The following is a 23,351-nucleotide window of genomic DNA, read 5'->3' as shown; positions in this document are numbered from 1 at the left end:
GTTTTGTTTGTTTGGGGGCCACACCAAAACAATGCTTCGGGCCAGTTTTTTTTGCTTGTTTTTTTTTTTCCTTTTTGGGTCACACCCAGCAATGCGCAGGGGTTACTCCTGGCAGTGCTTTGGGGACCGTATGGGATGCCGGGGATCGACCTGGGTCAGCGTGTGCAAACTCCCTCTCCACTGATACCATCACTCCGGCCCCAGGTTCATTTGCTTTTTGGGTCACACCTGGTGATGCTCAGGGGTTACTCCGGCTCTGCACTCAGGAATTACTCCTGGCAGCACTCAGGAACCATATGGGATGCTGGGAATCGAACCCGGGTCAGCCACGTGCAAGGCAAACGCCCCCACCTGCTCTGCCATCACTCCAGCCCCTCAGGTTCAGTTCTTTAAAACCCGATCAAGTAGGAATTAGCACCTGGGTTAAGGTGCTTTCCTGGCACGGGGCCAACCTTCCATGAATTCTCAGCACCACATACAGACCCCTGAGCACTGTCAGGAGTGAACCTTGAGCACAGTGCTGTGAGTAGCCCAAGCACAGTGGGAATGGCCCAAGCCTGAGTCAATCAACCAATCAATCAAAAATACCACTGGGGGCTAAAGAGAGAGTACAGGGCTGAACGCCTTGCATTGACCAAGCCTGGTTCCATCCTCAGCACTGTATGGTCCCCTGGTTAGCACCAGGAGTGACCCTCCCCCTCACAGAGAGCCAGGAGTGACACCGTGACACCCCAGTACTGCTGAGTATGGCTCCCAAACCAAATCATCATCATCATCATCATCATCATCATCATCATCATCATCAATTTCATCATCATCATTTTCATCATCATTATCATCATCATCATCATCATCATCCCATTGATCGTCGAATTTCTCGAGTGGTCTCAGTAATGTCTCCATTTGTCCCAGCCCTGAGATTTTAGCAGCCTCTCTTTACTCGTCCTTCCCAACGGTGCCGCACTGGAGGCTCTTTCAGGGTCAGGGGAATGAGACCCAGCATTGTTACTGGTTTGGGCATATGAATACGCCATGGGGAGTTTGCCAGGCTCTCCCATGTGGGCAGGAAACTCTCCGCAGCTTGCCAGGTTCTCCGAGAGGGAGAGCTAAGCTATCAGATGTCGCATGGTCACACCCGGGAGCTAGGTTTTATAGTTTCTGGATGTTGGCCATTGATGGGATCACACAGTGCCAGGGACAGTCCCTAGGTGTGACCGCCTAGCTAGTGGAAAATGGGGGATCCAGGCGGAAGAGGCCCAGTCCCGATCCGAGCAGGCTTGGAGAGCCCAGCCCCGGGTCCCACACACCTGGGTTCCTCTGCCAGTTCCTTCGTATGTGAGGCTCGTCTGAACATGTGGAGAGGGGCCCCGAGCACAGCTGTGGCTGGGCTCTGGAGATCCACGGCTGTGGGGGCTCTGCTTGGGGCAGGGAGGGAAGCCCAACCCCTCCCCTCCAGGGGCCCCGGTGAAGACAGCCAGGCGCTGTCAAACACTTTCACACTCAGTCTTCTCTACTAAAGACAATTTTGCCCCAAAAGGGTCTGTACTGTCTAGAGATGTTTTGTTTTGCTTTTTAGGCCACATCCAGCGTTGCTCAGGGGCTACTCCTGGCTCTGTGCTCGGGAATCACTCCTGGCCGTGTCAGGGCACTGTATGGGGTGCCAGGGATCCACTGCAGGGCAAGTGCCCTCCCCGCTGCACTGTCGCTCCGGCCCCCGTCTAGGGACATTTGCGGGTTATTTCCCGGGGGTGGGAGGAGACGAGAGGGCTCCCTAACTCCCTGGCGAGGCTCACAGCAGCTCTCCATTCCCAAGATCCATCTGCACCACCGAGAAACCCAGTACTAAACGTCTCACTCACCAACGCCCGGGAACGGGGGCAGAATTTCCTGTGTCTGAACTTATTCCACCCTATCTCAAAACTCAGCGAGAGGGAGATCTTTCTGGTTTTTTTTTTTTGTTTTTTTGTTTGTGTTTGCTTTTTGGGTCACACCCGGCACTGCTCAGGGTTGACTCCTGGCTCTGCACTCAGGAATCACTCCTGGCAGTACTCGGGGGACCATATGGAATGCTGGGAATTGAACCCGGGTCGGCTGTGTGCAAGGCAAACTCCCTACCCACTGTGCTATCGCTCCAGCCCCGGGAGATCTTTCGATGCCGTTCTGGATAACTAGGTTCCCGGAGTGGAGAAAAGCCAATGCTCATTGGACGGAAGGTGAAAGCCAGCCTGTGTGTGCATTCGGTGCAATGAAATCATGTCAAATGCGATCAAGACATGTATTAAGAAATCGTTTTAAACAATAAGATTGCACTTAGCACACTCTTTAGGCCGGGGGGAGCCCCCATGGGCAGGAGGAAGCAGGACTCGGGGCGCAGTGGGTTGTGGTCCCAGACCAAAACATCAAAGAGGGCCGGAGCCATAGGACAGCAGGGAAGACCTTGGCCTTGCACGCAACCGACCAGATTTGATCCCCGGCATCCCATCTGGTCCCCCAAGCACCGCCAGGAGTGACTCCTGAGTGCAGAGCCAGGAGTGACCCCCAGCATCACCTGGTGTGACCCCAAGAGCCAAACAAACAAAAACATCAAAGAATTCCATCCCGCAGGGCGGTTCCTCGCCTGGAAATCTCTGTGGGAGCTCGGGGCACGGACCCTTGCCCCCTCCCTTGGCCCCCAGAAAGGGCAGCTGCTGCCCAGTCCGCACCATCCAGGGAAGTCACTTTAGGAGCAATCGATCCTTGTCCCCAGGCCACCCCTGTGAGCGAGAGCTTGAAGGTGTCCCCGGGGCCTCTCCGAGAAGGGAGGAGTCCCTCAGTGCCTGGCCCCGTCCCGCTCCTGGACAGGAAGTGCCCACACAGCGCTGGCCGGGCTGGTCTGACGGGTTTGAGTTTCATGCGCAACGGACTCTCCGGGCGGGCAGACCTTGGGTGTCCTGCCACGGGAGACACGAGGTCCCGGACGTCAGGAATCCTATCCAGTCCCTTGTGAGTCCTGAGTTTGATCCCCGCTACACATGCCCCGACCCCCCTTCCCCGCCAGCAGGCGTGTCCCCACCAGTAAAAATGGAGTGGGGGGCAGGGGGCAAAGAGAGAGTACAGGGCTAGGTGCCGGCCCTGCCCACCGCTGACCAGGGCTCCACACTCCACTCCACATAGGACCCCCGTGCCCAGCCAGGAGTGGTCCCTGAGTGCAGAAGCAGAGGTTAAGCGCTGAGCACTGCGAGTGTGAATGACACCATCCCCCCTCCCACCAAAAGAACTACAACAGAGACACTGAAAACCAACACCAACAAAGCCGGCAACTTGCAGAGCCTTGAGGTGACTCGGTATGTGCCCGTCACCCACGTGAAACCTCGAGTGCGGGCCCCGGCGAGCTGGCAGCGGGTGGCAGGGAAGGCGGAGCAGCAGAGCCCGTCTCCCGCACGTGGCCAGGGGCAGAGCCCGCAGCGAGTGGGGGCCAGGCCTGCCACGTGCCGCAGCCGTGCCCGGGCGAGCGCCCCGAGCAGCAGCAACTAAGGGGGTGTGTGGTGGTGGTGGTGGTGGTGGTGGTGGTGGTGTGTGTGTGTGTGTGTGTGTGTGTGTGTGTGTGTGTTTGGAGGGGGGGGGCAGAATCTCTATCAATCACACACACAAAACCACAACTTTGTGGAGAGGCTGTGCAGGGAGGGAGTATTTAATTCTGCCCTTCTCAGGCCCAGGGTTCAACTGCTCGGTCCCCTGAGCATCACCCTGTATGGACCAAAAAAAACTCCAAAAAAACATATCACTTGTCATCCCGTTGATCTTCAATTTGCTCGAGTGGGCGCCACTAACGTCTCCATTCGTCCCTGCCGCGTGCTAGTGTAGCCCAGTGGTATCTGCTTGCTCCAGGAACAGGAAGAGCCTCCAACCGTTCGTTCAGGGTTTTGACGAAGAAGTCCCCCACTACCCGGCCACCGCCACGCTCCGGCCGCTCTCCGGACAGTCGGGCTGAACCTCCCGCCTGAGTGAAGCCCCACAGAACCACGTAAAGCAGAACTCTGTCTACCTTGGACTCCAGAAACACATTTTTTTTAAAAAAAGCAACCCAACCCACTGCACGTATTTTCTATATGTAATGAATGGTGAGCTGCAGGGGTGGGGTTGGGCTGGGTCACACCCAGCGTGCTCAGGACGGACTCCTGGTTCTGTGCTCGGAGGACAGGCGCGTCCCTGCCACTGTCCTCTCCCTCCCACCCTAACTGCACATACTTATTTATTTTTGTTTTAGGGCCACACCCGGCAATGCTCAGGGGACCGATAATTACTCCCAGTGGGCTCAGGGGACCATACGGGATGCCGGAGAACGACCCCAGGTTGCAAGGCAAACGCCCCCCGAGCCGCCCCCCCCAACTGTGCTGTTTCTCTGCTCCCCACCCCCAACTACACATACTTAATGTCTACAAGTCAGTAAGGTCAGGCGCCCACGAAACCTCCATCACAACCAAGAGAATGATCGTGCCACCCAGCACAACGCTCTCTTCTGACTTAATTCCACACACACCTTTGCAAGGGCCATTCAAAGGACTCCTGAGTACCTCTCCCCCACCTGACACCGGGCTCGGACCCTGGCCGCTCCCCTCCCTGCTTTGTCTCGTGGGCATCGTGCAACGGGCCCCCTCCCCACGCTGAGCCATTCCGGAGGAAGTCACCTTCTGCCCTCTACCTCTAATGGTCTCCGCGACCTGCTCCTCCTGACGCCCGGACGGCGCCTTTCTGTAATCGACTCCGATCCGCACTCGGATCTCTCCAACTGTCCTCAAGTTTCCTGTAACGGAATCCGAAGGTGTTCAGGGTCCGGAGCCTTGAGTGTCCCGGCACGTTTCTTGGTCTTTCTTTGTAGTGACGGACACGGACAATGCGGTGGGGTTGGGCGCGTGGCGTCGGGTGGCGCCTGCGGAAGGGCTGTGCGCCCCGGACCGAGGGGCAGACAGTGCTGGTCGCGCCTGCCAGGTCTCCCCGGGGACGAGCTTTAGCTTCGCCGCAGCACGTCGGAGGTTCTCTTGGGACTATTATTCTATCTGGACTGGGAGCCAGGCCTGGTGGTGCCGCGGGCTGACTCCTGGCTCTGTGCTCTCTGCTGCTGTCTGCAGTGCCGGGTTGAACCCAGGCCGGCTGTGTGCAAGCCGAGCTGTGCCAGCTCTCCAGTCCAGGCCAACCTTCTGCGACCCTGGAAACTTCGCCACCAATTTCAGCAGGGGTCACTGTCGCTGACCGTGGTTCTGATAGAAAAGATGACTTTTTCCCTCTCTCTTTGGCGCCCAGGATTGAATCCAGGACCTCACGCAAGGTTCTGCATCAGAGTCACATGCCCGAATGCTGTCCAACGGCGCATGTCTCAGTTCCATGCGGCTTTCTATTTTCAAATGTCTTTCGTTGTATTCTTCGCTCACTGGGCTATTTTCCTTTGCTTTCTTCTTGGTCTGAGGTTCAGACTGCAACAAGTGGCCAGTGAGCGCTCCTTCAAACTGGGGGGTGGGACCGAGGCGGCGCTGGCCGGGCTCATGGTGGGGGTGGGGGTCTCTCCATGATGCTGGGCCGCCTGGACCGTGCTGCGTTCCCCAGCAGCGCTCAGAAACCGCCACGGCCGCGCCCAGTGGTGTCCGGGGGACCATGAGGTCACAGGCAAGGCCTTGGGGTTGCTTTAGGTTTGGGGCCATCCCTGGCTCTGCACTCAGGAATCACTGCTGGGGGAGCTCTCCCCCCGCCGTACTATTTCATGCTGGGTCCGAACCCTAGAAGTAGCCATTTTTCTGCGGGCTCGTGGTTCTGCTGAACAGAGGATGGGATTTCGGATCCAGGATCTGGAATAATACGGGATCCCTCTTTCCTCCTCAGCGTGCTGCAAGGTCCGCGGTGGAAATAAGGACAGAGGGCCAGGGAGACGGCTCGCAGGGCTGGGGCACGGGCCTGGCACACACAAGACCCCGAGTTCGATCCCCGGCACACGGCCTGCCCAACAGCACCAGGGGTAGTCCTGGGTGACCTTGGGGGATCCCAGCAGCATCACTGGCAGGGGAGCACTGCTGGGGGCAGCCCAGGGGCACTGTGAGCACTGCTTGAGAGATTCCCCCCACCACACCAAATAAAAGACAGAAGGGTTCATCGATCTAACTGCAGGTACACATGCATACGTTAACTTTCATTTATACATTTATTTGGGGCTTGGGAGCCACACCCTCAGTGTGCTCAGGGCTCACTCCTAGCAGGCTCAAGGTACCATATGGGACGCTGGGAACCAGACCCAGGTCAGCCATACACAAGGCATGTACCCTGCCTGCCGTACTGTCTCTCGGGCCCTACGCTGGTAATTAATCACAACTCCACGAAGCAGTTATGACTTTTATTAGTGTCAATATGCAGCTGAGAAACTGAAGTTTGGAAGAAGTTAACTGCCGGATGTCTCCCAGCTAAGTGGTGAGGCTGACATCAGACCCTGAGTGATCTGCTTCAAGCCCCTCTCTCGCTTTGGCGTTAGGGCATATCTGGCAGTACTCACGGGGCTGTTCGGGGACCTTCTAGCGGTGCCAGGGCCAGTATGGCGTGCAAGGTAAGCACGCAACCCCCAGTTCCCTCTCAAAGGTCCTTCTGTTTGCTCTTTACTCAAAGAAGACTAAAGCAAATATGATAGAAAACAACTGATATTTGCCTCAGTTAAAGTTAACAATTCTGGCGATCCCCAAAATACCGTAAACAAAACAAAAAGGCAGACCACAAACTGGGAGAGTATATTTGCAGGTGAATGACAGAGTTTGGTTCTGGAATACAGAAATGACTCCTACAAAACAATTCAAAATAACAGCCCAATACTAGAAAACATAATAGTAGGTATGGCAGAGAAAATAAATAATAGCAATAAGAACGAGATACAAGAACTTTTCACCGAAAGGAAATGTGAATAACCAACAAGTATACGAAAAGTTCATGAATAAGCACATTAAAACCACAATGGGCTGGGGCTGAGGCGATAGCACAGCGGGTAGGGCGTTTGCCTTGCACGCAGCCGACCCGGGTTCGATTCCCAGCATCCCATATGGTCCCCTGAGCACAGCCAGGGGTGGTTCCTGAGTGCAGAGCCAGGAGTAACCCCTGTGCATCGCCAGGTGTGACCCAAAAAGAAAAAAAAAACCACAATGGGGGTGCTGAAGCGATAGCACAGTGGGTAGGGTGCTTGTCTTGCACACGGCCAACACGGGTTCGATTCCCAGCATCCCATATGGTCCCCTGAGCACCGCCAGGAGTGATTCCTGAGTGCAGAGCCAGGAGTAACCCCTGGGCATCGCCGGGTTTGACCCAAAAACAAAAACAACAACAAAAACCCACAATGGGCTTAAACCCTTGCCCTGGGGCTGGAGAGATGGGACAGCGGTCAGGGCTTGCCTTGTGCAAGTGGCCAACCTGGGTCTGATCCTCAGTCCCCCGTATGATCCCCGAGTTCCACCAGGAGTAACTCCTGAGTGCCAGGAGTAACCGCTGAGTATTGCTGAAGTGGGCCAAAAAACAGGAATAGAAAGTAAACCGTTGCCTTGCATGCAGCGACCTGTTTGCTCCCCGACATCCCATCTGGTGCCCTGGCACCATCAGGAGTAAGAGCTGAGTGCAGAGCCGGGAGTAACTCCTGAGCACACTGGGTGTGGCCCCAAACCAACCAACCAACCCACAGGAGCTGGTGAGATGGTTTCCGGTGAGATCAGGACAGGGAGCAGAGCTCTGTTCAGACAGGCCGAGAGCAGTCAGGCGACTCCCACTGAGGGGAGACATGCCTGCACAGGGTTTTCTTGTTTTACATCTTGGGGATTTTGTTTGTTAGTTTTGGGGCCCACCCAGCGATGCTCATGGGTAATTCCTGGCCCTGTGCTCATGGATAATTTCTGGAGGTGCTCAGGAGACTGTGAAATGTGGGGCTCGAACCCAGGTTGGCCATGTGCAAGGCAAGTGCGTGACTGCTGTCCTATTGCTCCGGCCCTGCATGTAGTTTTCGTTAGAAACATATTTATTACGTGCACGAGGTTCTGGAAAGAAGAACATTCATTGAACCTCACAGTAACCATTTGGTAACGACCTAAATAATCACGGAAGAGCAGATCCACGATATCTGGCATTCTCAAACAGATTCTCGACAGCTGCAGCGAGGAATAAAGGTGCAGTTCTCTCTCTCCCCAGAGATGAAGCAGGGTCACAGGCTTACATACAGAAGGCACATGACATAAAAACAAAAAACATTTAAAGAAATGGAAATCCTACTGAACCGTCTGGGATATACTGCCAGCGAGTATTTCCACATAGAGTAAATGTGTAACAAGGCTTGGAAACGGAAAGACCAAGTGAAAGGCAGTTACTAATCGGGACGAGGGGGAAGAACCCTGGACAGGGCGGGAGAGACCAGACGAGTGAGCCAGATTGGATCTCCAGCCCCACCTGTGGTCCCCGGGGCCCTCCAGGAGCGATCCTTGAGGACTCAGAAGTCCCAAGCACCGTGTGGCCCCAAACTCACACAAAGCAGAGACGATTTCCATCCCAGCACACACAGCCGATCTGGCAGCCTCGACTCGTTTCTGCAGTGCTCAGCGGGCTGTGCCGGGCCCGGGGTGAGCCCCTACGCACACCACGCGGGCTGACAGGTGTCGTTTCCCAAGACTTGATGTTCTAGGCTCCGGATCTTTTCCACCACTGTGTACGGAGGGAGGGGAGTGAGGTGGGCCGTACCTCCTCTGTATTTCGGGGTGCCCTGAGAGATGTTTCCAGGCCTCAGTAGAGGAACTGCCTGATTCCGAGGCTGGGCCAGTGTGGGGAGCTAGAGCTCGGGCCGGGAAACAGACCTGCTGCGAGGCAAGGCGGGCCTGGCGCACGTCTCAGGCTGACCCCAGGTTCAATCCCCCCACATCGCATGCCCCGGCCTCGACCCCTGGGCACAGGGCGAGAACAGCCCCCACGCGCTCTGCTGTGTATGGGCCAAGAGAGGGGTCGCGGGGTCTGGGCAGGGCTCGGGGCTCTCAGGCGTGTCTAAATCAAACACTGACTCATGTTCTCCCGTGAGCCGTGTCCAGCCGGTGCAAGCTCTGGGCAGAGCCCAAAGTGGGCCGGAGTGCACCCACCCCGCGATCCAGAATGCACCGGTGGGAAACTCAAGGAAGCACAAGCCATCCTTGGCATCAGCTCAGGCGCGGGGGTTGTCCCAGGACCCAGCGAAGGGCCGAGGGAACCCATTTTGCACCCATACTGGAAGCTCCTCTAGCCGGGACTGAGCAAACTCAAGCTGGAGTGGATTCCGCTCCCGGCAACGGAAACAGCCTGTTCCTTGCCCTGCGCGTGGCACGCTCTGTCCGAAAGCTGCTGCCACGCTCAGGGCCTGGTGCAGGGCCTGACACAGGGCCGGGGAGCAGCGGAGTCCCCGCTTCCTCTCTTCACACGGGGAGAAGCGAGCCTCCACCCCCGTGAGCGGGACACGGTCAGACAGGGAAGCCGAGCTCCCGAGAGCCTGGCCTGTGCCCGTCAGCCACGCGGTGCCACTCCCCCGCCATGCGCAGACACCCACAGAGCGGATCCCTGGAGGAAGGCAAAGCCCAAGGATGCCAGTCACCCACAGCTGGGGTTGTGTTGTGACACGGGAGCGAGCACACGGGTTAGGTCCCCGGCATCCCATACGGTCCCCAAGATCGGTCCCTAGGATCCGGCAGGAGCGATCCCTGAGCACGGTCTGCTGCCGTCAAAGGAGAGGACGAAGAATGGCGCAGCGAGCTTGCGGGACCTGCCTTGTGTGACGAGCTGGGCCAAGGTGGCTGCCTTGGATCTCTGTGTTGTCTTTATTTTTGGTTTGAGGGGAGCAGCCTGTGATGCTCAGAGGATGTAATCGGGAGGCCCCGTGCCAGGCCCGCACTCAGCCACGGCTCAGAACTCTCCCCTGGGCTGACATTCGAGTGAAGTCACACCCAGTGTGAGTCCGTGGGGGTCTGCACGGCACCAACACGTGGAAGGCGAGTGTGCTGGAATTCTACTTAAACAGCGGTGAGGGGGCGGGGTGACAGTACAGCGAGCAGGCGCAGGCCTTACACATGGCTGACTCGGGTTTGGTCCCCGGCACTGCACAGGGTTCCCCGCTAGTGAGGTGGGTGTCCTGAGGACAGCCAGGTGAGACCCCCACCTCGCCAGGAAAATGACTGCCCAGGACGAAAGACTGCATCAGGGAAGGTTCCCCAGAGGACAGACGGCGGCGTGGATGCGCACAGGTCTCCGTGCACCTGCGTGGGGGAGCAGGCCGGGCACTGGGCCGGACACCCAAGGTTGAGGGTGAATGTGGCACCAATCCAAAGGCCAGCGGAAGGGTCGGGAGGAGCCGTGACTTGAGCTGCAGCGGCACCACGCCCCGACAGGAGAGCGCGGAGGGCTCCTGACCCGGGCAGTGGCGCTCTCTGCCCTCCCGGCCTCCCCCCAGTGCACGCGGGAGGCTGGGAAACACTTTTATAATGAAAACATTGTTAACGTCTCCGTAGTTTTGGCAAAGCCCACTCTAAAAATATTTTCATATTCTAAACATTTGCTTTGACTTCTAAACTTCTAATTAAGAATTTATACAAGGTTTGATGAGAGTTCTAGTCTACTTCTACTTCTGAAGTTTGAGCAGTCCGGCCTGCTTAGAAGCAAATCTGTAATTCCGACTATTACTGTCTGAGCTCTTTAATCATATTTTTTCTTTTTTCTCAATTTTTATTTTATAGCTTTAATTTTGCGATATACTGGAGCAATAGGACAGTGGGTAGGGCGTTTGCCTTGCACACGGCCCACCTGGGTTCCTCTGTCCCTTTCGGAGAGCAAGGCAAGCTACTGAGAGTAGAGAAGCCCACATGGCAGAGCCTGGCAAGCTCCCCGTGGCATATTCGATATGCCAAAAACAGTAACAAGTCTCACAATGGAGATGTTACTGTTGCCCGCTCGAGCAAATCGATGAACAATGGGACAACAGTGCAGTGCTATTTTGCGATGCTCAGGGGTTACTCCAAGCTCTGCACTCAGGAATTACTAATGGCAGGGCTTTGACGACCAAATGGGATGACAGGATTGAACCCAGGTTGTTTGCATGTCAGGCAAACGCATTCCTGCTGTACCAGGTTCACATACCAGGTTTCTGTATCTATCATTTCTAGAAACCCTTTTGTTTCAATGATTTCAATCCAGGAGAAAGTATAACAACAAATGTTGATGGGGAAGAGGCGTACATACATGAGAGTGTATAGCCGAAGTTTATATAGTACTTTTTGTAAACCAATATTTAAACTGACTGGAGTGAGAGCACTGCGGGTAGGGAGTTTGCCTTGCACGCGGCCGACCCGTGTTCGATTCCTCCATCCCTTCTGGAGAACCCGGCAAGCTACCGAGAGTATCCCGCCTGCGTGGCAGAGCCTAGCAAGCTCCCTGTGGTGTATTCAATATGCCAAACAGTAACAAGTCTCGCAATGGCAACGTTACTGGTGCCCACTCAAGCAAAAAATGAACAGGACAGTGCTACAGTGCTATTAAAAATGATAGTAGCTAATGTTTAGCAATCATCAGAATAATTGAACATGTTTTATATTAACTAGCTCGGTCACCACAACAGCCCTTTGGACCTTGATATTTATGTGTTTGCAAGCCTAAAACAGTGCTTTTTTTCCCCTGGCTTTTTTGGTCACACCTAGCGATGCTCAGGAGTTACTCCTGGCTCTGCACTTCAGGAACTATTCCTGGCAGTGCGTGGGGACCATGTGGGGTGCAGGAGTTCGAATCAGGTTGGCCGAGTGCAAGGCAAAAGTCCTGCACCTGTGCCAGGGCTCTGGCCCAGGAGAGCGCCTTTATTTACTGATCTGGTGTGGGCACCACTCGGCAGGGCGCTGGCCCTGGGGGTAGGTGCTCGGAGGAGCAGTAGCGGGGATCACGAAGTGGCTGCAAACGCAGTAAAGGGCTATTCCTGCAGGTTCTCTCTAGCCTACTCACTTGTTCTCGGCTTCTGGGTCATCCCTGGGGATACTGAGGGCTCAGGTGCTCAGAGATCACGAGGTATCACGTGCAGTGCTGGGGCTCAACTCTAGGTTGACTCCACGCAAAGCAATCACCCCTTTGTTGTTGTCTGGGCCACACCCGGTGGTGCTTGAGGGACTGTATTTAGTGCCAGGGACTGAACCTGGGCTGACCATGACAAGGCAAGTGCCTGGTTCCATTCTGCTGTTTTAAATCGAAACCTCTGACCCAGAATGCCAGGCGTGACACGGTGCTACGGTTCCTGTTCAATTTCATAACCCCCCAATGGGCTTTCCATTAATATATTAATATTGGGGGGAAATTTGGGACTAGACAATTACATTAAAACTGTTTTTGGCTCAAGGGGCTGGAGTACTACTTTCCACACAGAAGGTCTGAGTTTGATTTCCCGGAACACCGCCCAGGGCCATACTCCCTCAGTGGGCCCTGGAATGACCAGGGTGGCGGTGTCAGATGTCACTGGGGAGCCCTGTTTCTTTGCTGTTTGGGGGCCAAAGCCGGCAGTGCTCAGCCAACCACATGTGGAGCCAGGGTCAGCCCAGCACCAGGCCAAGCCCTGCGTACGCGCCGCACCATCACGCCGGCACCTGAGGAGGCGCTGCTGGCCTCCTTGAAGGCAGATTTCCAAAGTGGGGCTGAATTTTTTATCTGGAAAGAGGACCATTGAGGAATCTCTGCTCTAGATCCTTCCTTACTATCACGTATTATTTTAGTTTCCAGATGTTCTATTATTGTGGGTGCTTCTGTTTAAGAAAAAAAAATAAATGTAATTTCCCAAATTATCTTACTTAAAGGTAGTTCACACTCGTAGAGCTTGTATGGAGAGGAGGGGGACAGACGGGCCTCATGCCTCGCCTGTCGCTGATTCATGCTTCCTGATGAAGCCGCTAAGGGGATCCCCAGGAAAAGGAGGCCATCAAGTCACACTTCCGGATCAGACAGAGCCAAACACTGCAGTCATCTGCTAACAGATAACGGGCATTCCTGGTTCTGTTTTGTGGGTGGGGACTACACCCAGGGCCTCAGGCGTGCAAGGCAAGAAGTCAGTCAGTCACTGAGCTACCTTTCCTGCAGGCACAATTTTATGGACATATTTTATTTATTTATTTTACAAAGTAATACTAGAGGTAAATCTAGAGTCTGAACTTGTTTGCAACAAATAGTCATTAGAAATTTTAATATCTCTCTTAGTGGATACTGTACATCTGCTAAAGAGCACTTACTACTTCTTACAATATCAAGTAATACAGGACAAGTTGTTATAAAACAAAACACACGGCTGGGAACCATTTTATTTTTTCTAGTTCATTTAACATTGTTCAGGACCACAAGATTTTTAGAGGTCTCTTTTCCAGCAACTTTTATAATTTAGGGAGTACCACTCAAAAATATTTACTGATGCTATAAATATTACCAGTTGACCACATTTGACAATTTTAGTGAAAGCCATAGCTATTATACCTCTTGCTCCTTTGGTCAGAAAGATAAACAGAAACTCTAATCAGATTTTTAGACATTCAAAATAGTTTTTAAAAAGCACACTCAAACAAATCAAGTCTACATCAGTAAATTTTAAAATTAGTTTTAGTTAAGAATTCTCAACAAGGATATTTTGAAGCATGTATGAGATTTTAAAAATTATATACAATTTAAAAAACAAATTTAAATTTACAAATAAAAAGATTAATGGCCAAATTAAAGAAAGTTTAAGCATCAGATCTAAAATATCTTAATTTTTAGGCTATCCAGAAATATATTTTGTGAATAAGAATTATTTCATAAATATATTTTGTATAAATATAAATATATATCTACAGGATCTGCAATGCAGGAGAAAACCCTTTGAGGAAAAAAATTGCACTTTTAGATTATTAAGATGTTCTTTATAACCCTCAAGTTAAATCTAATTACTACAGCAGGTGCTTTTGGCACAAGTTTTTAGGTGAATATTGACACAATCTTAAAAACACAAGTCTTTTATATTTTATTCACTAGAATATGAAAAATCAAACAGAATTTAGAATTCTGACCAAAAAACTCCAGACAACAGCAATTGTTTAATTAAATACAAAAAGTGTTGTTTAAAAAGACCTTAAACTTGCTTTTACATCCGTGACATGTCAATTTAACCAGCAACGATTTTGATTTCCTCGATCCCCCTCAGCAGAATTCCCAGCCTACCCACATGACACTGTCTTTTTCTACTCACGTATGAAGTTGATCATACCCCGGTATATAAGGACAAAAAATAAATGTACAATAAAAAGATTGGATAGATCAGGAGAGGCTTTTTGGTCTTGAATTCTTCACCCACTAACAAGGAAGCAGCACTGTAGGCGGCCCAGAACACACCGAACAGCTTTGAAGACACAAAGACACAGAAGGCAGTGGTGAGAAAAGCAATTCACGTCAAGCAGAAAAACAACAATCACAGGCCTTTGTTCCTTTACTTTCTTTGGGGTTTTCTGGGTCACACCCAGGGTGCTCAGGCTTGCCAGGTTCTGGGAGGACCTTCCTCCGGGCCGGGGGCTGGGATGGAGCCCCGGCTCTTGCACGTGAAGCGTCCCTGGATCTACTAACCCTGCCTACTGACTGCGACAACAGTAACTTCTCTCCCTTGGTGGCTCTGGATTTCTGGGCAAGGGTCTTTTGCTATCGAGCTTGTTCAACAGAATCGCTTGGGTGTGCGTTAAAAAGAGAATTCCAGGATTCACTCCAGCTGTGTAAGCATCTCTAAGGGAAGGGTCTGGTTTCACTGTGTTCAAATTTGGCTTCTGTGTGTTAGTTTTGGGGCTGTGCTCAGAACTGCCTCCTGGCTCTGCGCTCATCGACCCCTCCTGGCAGTGCCTGGGGGACCACAGGTGGTGCCAGGGATCTGATCACTGGCCCACAGAATGCAAAGCCAGTGCCAGCCTGCTGCACGGTGGCTCCAGCTCTACTCACCAATCCTTTTTTTTTTTTTTTAAATTTTTTTTTTTTTTTTTTTTTGCTTTTTGGGTCACACCTGGCGATGCACAGGGGTTACTCCTGAGCATGGCCAGGGGACCATATGGGATGCTGGGATTCGAATCCGGGTCGGCCGCGTGCAAGGCAAACGCCCTACCCGCTGTGCTATCGCTCCAGCCCCTCACCAATCCTTTTTAACAACTGCCTGGGATTTAAGATCAGGAAGCCTTGGGGGAAACTATCACTGGCCACACTGCCGAAAGAAGTACGATTCTCCAAAGCACAATTTTTTTCTCTTACTGACTCAAATTAGTAGGAAACTACTTTAAGTGAAAGTTGTACATAGTATTTACAAAGTATCACAGCATTTTCCTAGAAATAGGTACAAATACAGGATTAAGTCAAAGAAGGAAAAAAATTACTTATTTTTGGTGCTGGTGATGGAAACGATGGACCCATACATGTAAGGGGTGTGTTTTATTGTTGAACATTATACCACTGGCTCAAAACATAACTTTCATTCAAGAATAAAATAAAATACACTGTAACTTATTTTGTTTTGGTTTGGGGGCTACACTCAGCAGTGCTCAGCACATATGCCTGGCTCTGTGCTCAGGAATCACTCCTGCAGCGCTCAGGAGAGAAGAGGGTCAGGGGCTGAGCCCAGTCAGCTGCACCTTGCCCACTGTACTCTCTCGAGCCGCGTTAGAATTTCGCTTTCTATTTTTTGCTTTGGGGGTCACACCCAGTGGTGCTGAGGGAGCCATATGGGGTGACAGTGACTGACCGGGGTCGGCACATGCAAGGCAAGCGCCGTGCCAGCTGGGCCATCTCCCTGCCCGTGATTCTAATATACGATCTACCTTTCATATGATCTCCACTCTAACTTTAGGCAGCATTTGTTGACGATGCCATTAAGGGTATTTTCTAGAATAAAATGAAAGGCAAAGCTTCAGACAGCTACCAGGTAATCTCTGGCAGAGACAGACTTGGCACAGAAAGGGCTCCGCAACCTCGGGCGGGCACTGCGGGGCTGGGTAATTCCTTGCTGTGAGAAGCTATTTACACACAAATGGATGTTTAGCACATTCCCTGCCCTCTACCTCCAGAAAACATTCCATCTTCATGCCCATTTATGACAGAGAAAAATGTACTCAGACATTACCACACGTTCCGGGAGGCAAAACTGCCCCAACTGAGAATCACAGGTACAGAGATAAAAAAGAAAGCATAACATTCTCATACCAAAAAAAAAAGAAAAAAGTGTATTTGTAAAGTGATTGGAAATGTTTCTTTTTTTTTTTTTTTTTTTTTTTTTTTGCTTTTTGGGTCACACCTGGCGATGCACAGGGGTTACTCCTGGCTCTGCACTCAGGAATTACCCCTGGCCGTGCTCAGGGGACCATATGGGATGCTGGGATTTGAACCCGGGTCGGCCGCGTGCAAGGCAAACGCCCTACCCGCTGTGCTATCTCTCCAGCCCTGGAAATGTTTCTGAAATGGCCCTATTTTCTATTGTACTTATTATACGGAAAACAATAGAAATCCCATGAGACTAATAACCTAAGGCCCGATCTGCTCTTTTTTTCTTTTATTCCACCCCTGATATAAAATTTCTGACAAGTAAAAGGTAAAAAAAGAAATTCATTTGGTGAAATCGGTAAGGTCACTGTTCCAAATATTACCAATTCCTGATAAACAGCTACAGATTGCAATATTCTTTGCCAGAGAAACAGTATGCATTTGCTATGGAAAACAATAAGCTACCTCCTATGAATATACTCCTTACCTTTATAAGGGTAGATACCACTTCGAAAGATCCAACCACCAGAAGTATCGGGGCTATTACAATGAGAGGAAGTAATGAATATCCTATAACTCCAAGAACCTGGCCGTATGCAACCTGTGAATTTTAAAAGTTTTAAATTAGTATAATGGAATTAATTGATTAGTTTTAAATTAATATCACAGAAGACTAATTTTAATCACTGTTAGAAATAATATAGTTTTCTGACCTCTCATATACATGATAATCAAGAAATCATAAAGTATCCCATCCACCACTGTCACTGTCATCCCTTGCTCATCGATTTGCTTGAGCGGGCACCAGTAACATCTCCACTGTGAGACTTGCTGTTACTGTCTTTGGCATATCCAATACGCCACAGGTAGCTTGCCAGGCTCCGCCGTGCAGGTGGGATACTCTTGGTAGCTCGCCGGGCTCTCTGAGAGGGGTGGAAGAATCAACCCGGGTCGGCCACGTGCAAGGCAAATGCCCTACCGCTGTGCCCCAGCCTTCCCATCCACTATATTTATTTGAACTTTTTAAATTGAATTACCTTGAATTAAAATGCTACAAAGTTATTCATGATTGGTTTCAGGTGTACAATGTTCCAACACCAATCTCTTCAGCAGTGTCCCTTCCACCAAAATCCTCGCTTTCCCTCCCACTCCCCCAGCCTGCCTCTTGGGGCAGACACTTTTTTCTTTTCCTGCATTCTTTATTCCTAAAACTGCTCCTAAGAAAGGCTTTCTCTTACCTCCTTTTGGACGAGTGTAGTTTATTACCGTTTAAGTGATGTGACTCCAGCAGTGTCAGCACTATGGGCACAGATGTTACTGCACCCCACCACCAGCGAAATGCTCAACATCCTCCACGGTTTGGTTTTGTTCTCGTTTTTGGGAAGCCCTGTGATGCCCAGGGTTACTCCTGGCCCTATGCTCAGGGATCCGGGCAGCTGAGGATACCTGAACTCATCCCTCTTGCCCTGCACTTACCAACAGGTAAGTTTCCATGAACTTATGTTGTAAGTTACCTCACCTCTCCAGTGGGGAGATTTTTTTTTTTTTACTGGATCATATGAATTTAGTTCCAAAGTTGTTTATTATTAGGTTTCAGGAGACACTGTTGAGCATCAATCCCTGCAGCCAGTGTCCACTCCTTCCAATGCCCCAGTTTCCCTCCCGTACCCCCGCCCCCACCCCCGCCCCACAGCCTGCCTCTGTGACAGACACTTTTTCCCTCCCCGATGTCCTAGTATTCCCTTCCCTAACTGGTCCCCACAACCTACACAGCGGCAAGCGTCCTACGGAACACAGTTCTGCTCTTTATTTCAATACCCTCTGGGCACCTAATATTCCCCAGTGAGTTTCTCCTACAAAGATCACTCTTGTCTCTCTCCCACCGACTTCACTTAGGATGAAACACTCCAGATCCATCCACACAGTAGCAAAATATCTCAGACTTCATCTTTTCTTACAGCCACGTAGTATTTCACTGTGTATGTACCACAGTTTCTCTCTCCAGTAACCTGCTCCTGAACACCTGAGTCACTTCCAGATTTTGACTCCGTGCTACACTGGACTAAGGAGTGCAGATGGCTTTCCTGCACTGTGTTTGGGCCCTTGGGTTACAGTCCCAGGAATGGAACTGCTAGGTCAACTGGAAGATCAATTCCTAGGTTTTTGAGGAATGACCACAGGGTCTCCCAAAAATGCCGAAATCAGTCGACATTCCCAATACCAGTGAATGAGGGTCCCTTTTCCCCCACATCCTTGCCAACACCAGTTGTCAATGTTCTTTTTGATGAGACCCCATCTCTCTGGTGTGAGGCGCATCTCACTACTGATTTGATGTGCATTTTCCTGATTAGTAATTTAGAGCATTTTTTCATATGCCTTTTGGCGATTTGCATTTCTTCTTTGAGGAAGTTTCTTTTAATCTCTTCTCCCCATTTTTTGATAGCTTTAAATATTTTTTTTCTTGTAGAGTATTACCAGAGCTTTATATATTTTGGAAATTACTCCATATTGGATGAGCAATGGGCTAATAATTTCTCCCAGGGCTGTTTTTGTATTCTGCCTTGTTTTTGTATTGTTATCATTTCCTTCGAGGCACAAAAGCTTCCTAATTAGACCCATTTGTTTATCTTTGCTTCTACTTGGTCAGTGGTGCTTCATCCTTAAAGATGCCGCTAGCTTCAACGTCATAGAGTTCTGTCTATGTTTTCCTCTATGTACCACAGAGGGTTCAGGTTTGAGATGGAGATCTCTAAGCCATTTTGATTTGACTTCTGTGCATGGCGTCAGAAAGAGGTTGAGTTCTTTTTTTCTATGTGACCGACCACTTTTTCCAACACCCCCAAAGATGCTTTCCTTGCTCCACTTAATGTTTTTCTTCCTTTATTGAAGGTTAACTGATCATATACTTGAGGGTCTGTCTCTGGATTTCAAATTCTATCCCATTGATCTGAGATTCTGTCCTTATTCTGGTATCACACTGTTTTAATTAGTACTACATATGAGATGATATCTATTTTTTTCTCTTTGTTTCTTGTAATATTTGATTGCATAATACTAGTAAGTTGATCATCTACATAAAAGCAACCCTGGGATAAGAAACAATTATAACAAATGTAGCTATTGGTGACATTTAGTGTATCATCATTAAAAAAAATACTATGTTCAAAAATACTCACTTCTCCACCAAGAACTCTGGCAAGTAAGAAAATTGTTAGTGAACCAAAGATCCAAATGGTTATAATCCATGAGACCACCTTAAGAGAAAAAGAAATTTGAGCATTTACTATCATTATAACAAATAAAAAGGTAACTTTAAAGGAACTCAATTGTTTTTCCATAAGATAATCTGGTATACACAACTTCTAAGTAAGAGATCTATTTTTGGGGTAACTAGGTATATTTCTAAAGCTTAAAAAAGATAACAGTGTGCAATATAATTTTGCAGCCCAAACAGAAATTTTTAGTAATGTCCAGTTGCATAAGGAAGCCACAATAATTCAAAATCTATGTTTTTTAGAAGATATTTATTCCCATAAACTATTTCCATATACTCCATATTTATTATTTTATAGAATAATAACAATACTGCATATATTTCCACGTGCTGTCTGCTTAGAAAATAATATTTCAATAGAAACATGAGCACATTTTTCAAGACTCTAGCCCCCCCAATAATCTTCCCACCTAACAGGAACTAGGACTCTATAGAAGAAATTTCAGGACTGGGGCATGGAAAATTAAAGGTGAGGCAGGAATAACTTCTTGGAAACAGAAGGAAAGGAAGTGTTCAAAACTTCCTCTCGGATGGAAACATGTCGAAAAAGGAACGTTCAGAGTCTAAAGCTGAGCAATAAATTTTGACAGTTCTGGATTGTAATCCCGGAAACAGATTAATAAATGAGTCCTTATCAACAAATAAATATGATTAAAGAAAAAAGAGAACTGTTCTTCAGAGAATACTATTTTATATGGAAGAAATGAAGAAAATAGAAAATCACCATTTAATAAACAATACACTAATACTGCTTTGTGCAGACCCATCAACTGATAGTAAAATTAGTGGGCTGAAACTTGATAAGAAATACTGTACTTGCATAGCCATGAGACGTCTATTTTAAAAGGGAAAAATAACAACTTAAAATGGAGAAACTTAAAATGGCATACTCGACCGCATCACCCAAAATTAATCATTTTTGTTACCACCCTACGTAAGACACAGCAGGGGCTTGCAAGACAGTACAAGCGTTAAGTAAGACACTTGCTTCCCAGGTGGTAGACCCGGGCTTGAACCCTGGTGCTATTATGTTTATCACCCCTAAACATGGCGACGAGTGATCCCTGAGCACTGCAGGGGTGTGGCCCAGACCCTTTTTCCTATTTCCAATTCTATTGAGCAGAGACATCAAGCAAGCCCAACTGAATGACACTCTATGGGGAGTAATTTTTCTTGTAGCCTCAAAACCTGTTTTTGATTTGCTCTGCTTCGGGGCCACAGCGGTGGGGCTAAGGCTGCTCCCCACGCTCAGCGGGTCACGTGGCTCTGGAGACGTACCCCGCACGAAAGCAGACACGCGGACACTGGAGGTAGCTCTCCACCCCATCTTTTTGTTCTGGGACCACATGCAGTGGTGCTCAGGATTTACTTCTCGCAGTGTTCAGGGTAATGTATGGGATGCTGGACTGAACCCAGGACAAGACGAGCCCCACCTGCTATACTACCACTCCGGCCCTCCCCCTTATCTTCTGTTTGAGTGAAAGAGATACAGAATATAAGATTTGCTCACAATTAGGGCTTATTTTTATGCAACCCCAGTATATATGTAAAGTAAGTATACAAATCAATCCTTTATTGATAGTAATCAGAAAGTTTCTTTTTGGGGGGTTGCGGGGGCTGGGATGCGGGGACTACACCCAGTAGTGCTCAGGGCCTACTTGTGACTCTGCATTCGGGACAAGCTATATGTAGTACAAACAGGGCAAGCCTCCCACCCACTGTCCTATCACTCTGGCCACCAGAAGTTTCTTTTCTTGTCTGGGTTTTTCGTGGGGGAGGTGCCCAGCTCTGCACTTGGGAGTTGCTCCTCAAAATGACCCAGGGGGCTGCGCCCAGGACTGAGACCGGACTTCCTGCATGCAAAGCCTACGACTCAGCCTGCTAGAGCTTTCTCTCCAGCCCACAAAGCTGACTTTCGGGAGGCTGGGGAGGAGTCTGGATCACACCCAACCTTAAGTGGTGCTGGGATCAAACCTCAATCAGCTAAGCGCAAGACCAGAGTCCTATCCACTCTACTCTTTTCTCCAGCCCTAAAACTTAATTTTAAAACAGATTTTTAGAGGCTAGAGTGACAGTATAAGGGGCAGAGTGTTCGCTTTCTACAAAGATGAGCCGAGTTTGATCTCCAGCATCCCATACAGTCCCCTGGGCCAGCAAGGGTAATTCCTAAGCACTGCCAAATGTGGCACAAGACCAAAAAAATAAGACATTTTTAAAAGATTGCATGACCCTATATAGGGTCTCAACATACAGTTCGAGAAACTAGGTTCCAGATCAGCAGTTCCCGAATTTATTTGGCTTCCTATCCCTATCAGAATACAGAGGATTCAGTGTCCGTCCCTCCTGAAATCTGCTTCTTCAAGCGAACAAACAGCAGTGCCCCCAGTATCACGGAGCCAACCTCCTCCTCTGGCCTGTTCCAGAAGCCTCCCCCGGTGGTGGTGGGGTAGATCTCACCCATGCTGGGAAACACTGTCCCAGATAAAGAACTAATGGTGGGTAGGAGCCCCTCTTCAGCTTCTCCAGAATACCTGATACCGTTTTGTGAAAATTTGTTACAGCAACAACAGGAAACTAACTTATTTCCAAATAACTCTATGGAAAAAAATTGTTTTACTCCCCTGAAGTCTTAAACTAGAGATGATGAAACAATGTAATATGTGTGTTTGATGATAAAGATAAGGACAAGATGTATAAAAACAAACACTACTGGGCCAGAGAGATGGTATAGAGGTTAAGGCACATGCCCTGTACACAGCTGACCCCGTCTGGAACTCCAGAACCATACATGCTCCAGCATGACCTAGCAGGAGTGATCACTAAGCACAGAGCCAGGTGTGACCCCAAAATGCAATCTCCCAAAATGCGCACTCACACACACACACAGAGAAAGAAAGAGAGATTCTGTTTGGGGCCACACCTGGTGGTGGTCGGTGATATTCCTGGCTTAGTACCTGGATGTTGCTCCAAAGTCCTCTGTGGGCCTGACATTCAGTGCCAAGGCTTGACTCTGCCCACTGAACTCTCTAACCCTCTCTGAACCTACTAAACATACTTTTAAAAACAATCAGAGGCCACAGAGGAAGTACAGTTGGTTTGGCACGTGCCGGCACACTGCTGAACAGGGTTTGAATCCTGGCACAGCATGTGGTTCCCCAAGTCCTACCAGAGTGATCCCTGATCAGAGAGACAGGAGCAAGGCCTGAGAACAGCTGGGTGTGTCCCCCACCCAAACAACAACAAACCCAATTGGAAAAACTAAAAATAAGAACATGATTATAAGTATTGTGTCTCAAACTCTTCCTCCATTGGAGAGCTGAAAAAAACATAGCAGCAGCCCTTCGGGTCATTTCTAGTCAGCGGAGAGGAGCCACAGAGTTGCTTTCTGTGTGAGTGATGTAGTGAAGTGTTTGGATCTACAGCTCTGTCACTCATTAAGAACAGCTCTAAGGATGAACAAGTAAAACAGAGTGAAGGCATTTCACAGTGCAGTAAACATTACAGTTAGTGTCCGGCTATCTTTGATTTGGAAACGCTTGGAAATGTTTAGAACTGCATCAGTAAGACATACTTACCCTAAACTGTCCATATAATGATATCATGGAAAAGAAAAGAACAACAGCCAGAGGACCCCAGAAGTCAGGGTTGTCTCTAACCACTTGTCTATTAAAACCAAGTGATGGCATTGGCATCAAAACACATCGAATTTTGTAGTAAATATCCTTTAGATCGATGTCCAATTCCTCCCTAAAATTTAAAAATAAAAAACTCTTAAAATGCACATCTTTCTGAATACTTAGAC

General features: G+C 49.5%; 1 protein-coding gene across 1 annotated transcript in view; it reads right to left on the bottom strand.

The window, feature by feature from the left end:
* Positions 1-13,301: 13,301 nt before the first annotated feature.
* YIPF4 (Yip1 domain family member 4) overlaps positions 13,302-23,351 on the bottom strand; it is a 29,302-nt gene continuing 19,252 nt past the window's right edge. The window contains exons 3-6 of the mRNA XM_055122421.1: positions 23,125-23,296; positions 19,452-19,529; positions 16,763-16,876; positions 13,302-14,386 (exon numbers count right to left, since the gene is read on the bottom strand). Coding sequence (XP_054978396.1) covers positions 14,249-14,386; positions 16,763-16,876; positions 19,452-19,529; positions 23,125-23,296 — 502 coding nt within the window. The 3' untranslated portion in view covers positions 13,302-14,248. The remainder of the gene's footprint in view (positions 14,387-16,762; positions 16,877-19,451; positions 19,530-23,124; positions 23,297-23,351) is intronic.

This window comes from Sorex araneus, chromosome X, assembly GCF_027595985.1.
Source record: "Sorex araneus isolate mSorAra2 chromosome X, mSorAra2.pri, whole genome shotgun sequence".
Classification (NCBI taxonomy): Eukaryota; Metazoa; Chordata; class Mammalia; order Eulipotyphla; family Soricidae; genus Sorex; species Sorex araneus.
The sequence above is the reverse complement of the archived record's forward strand: the minus strand, read 5'-3'. Positions and strand labels throughout refer to the sequence as shown.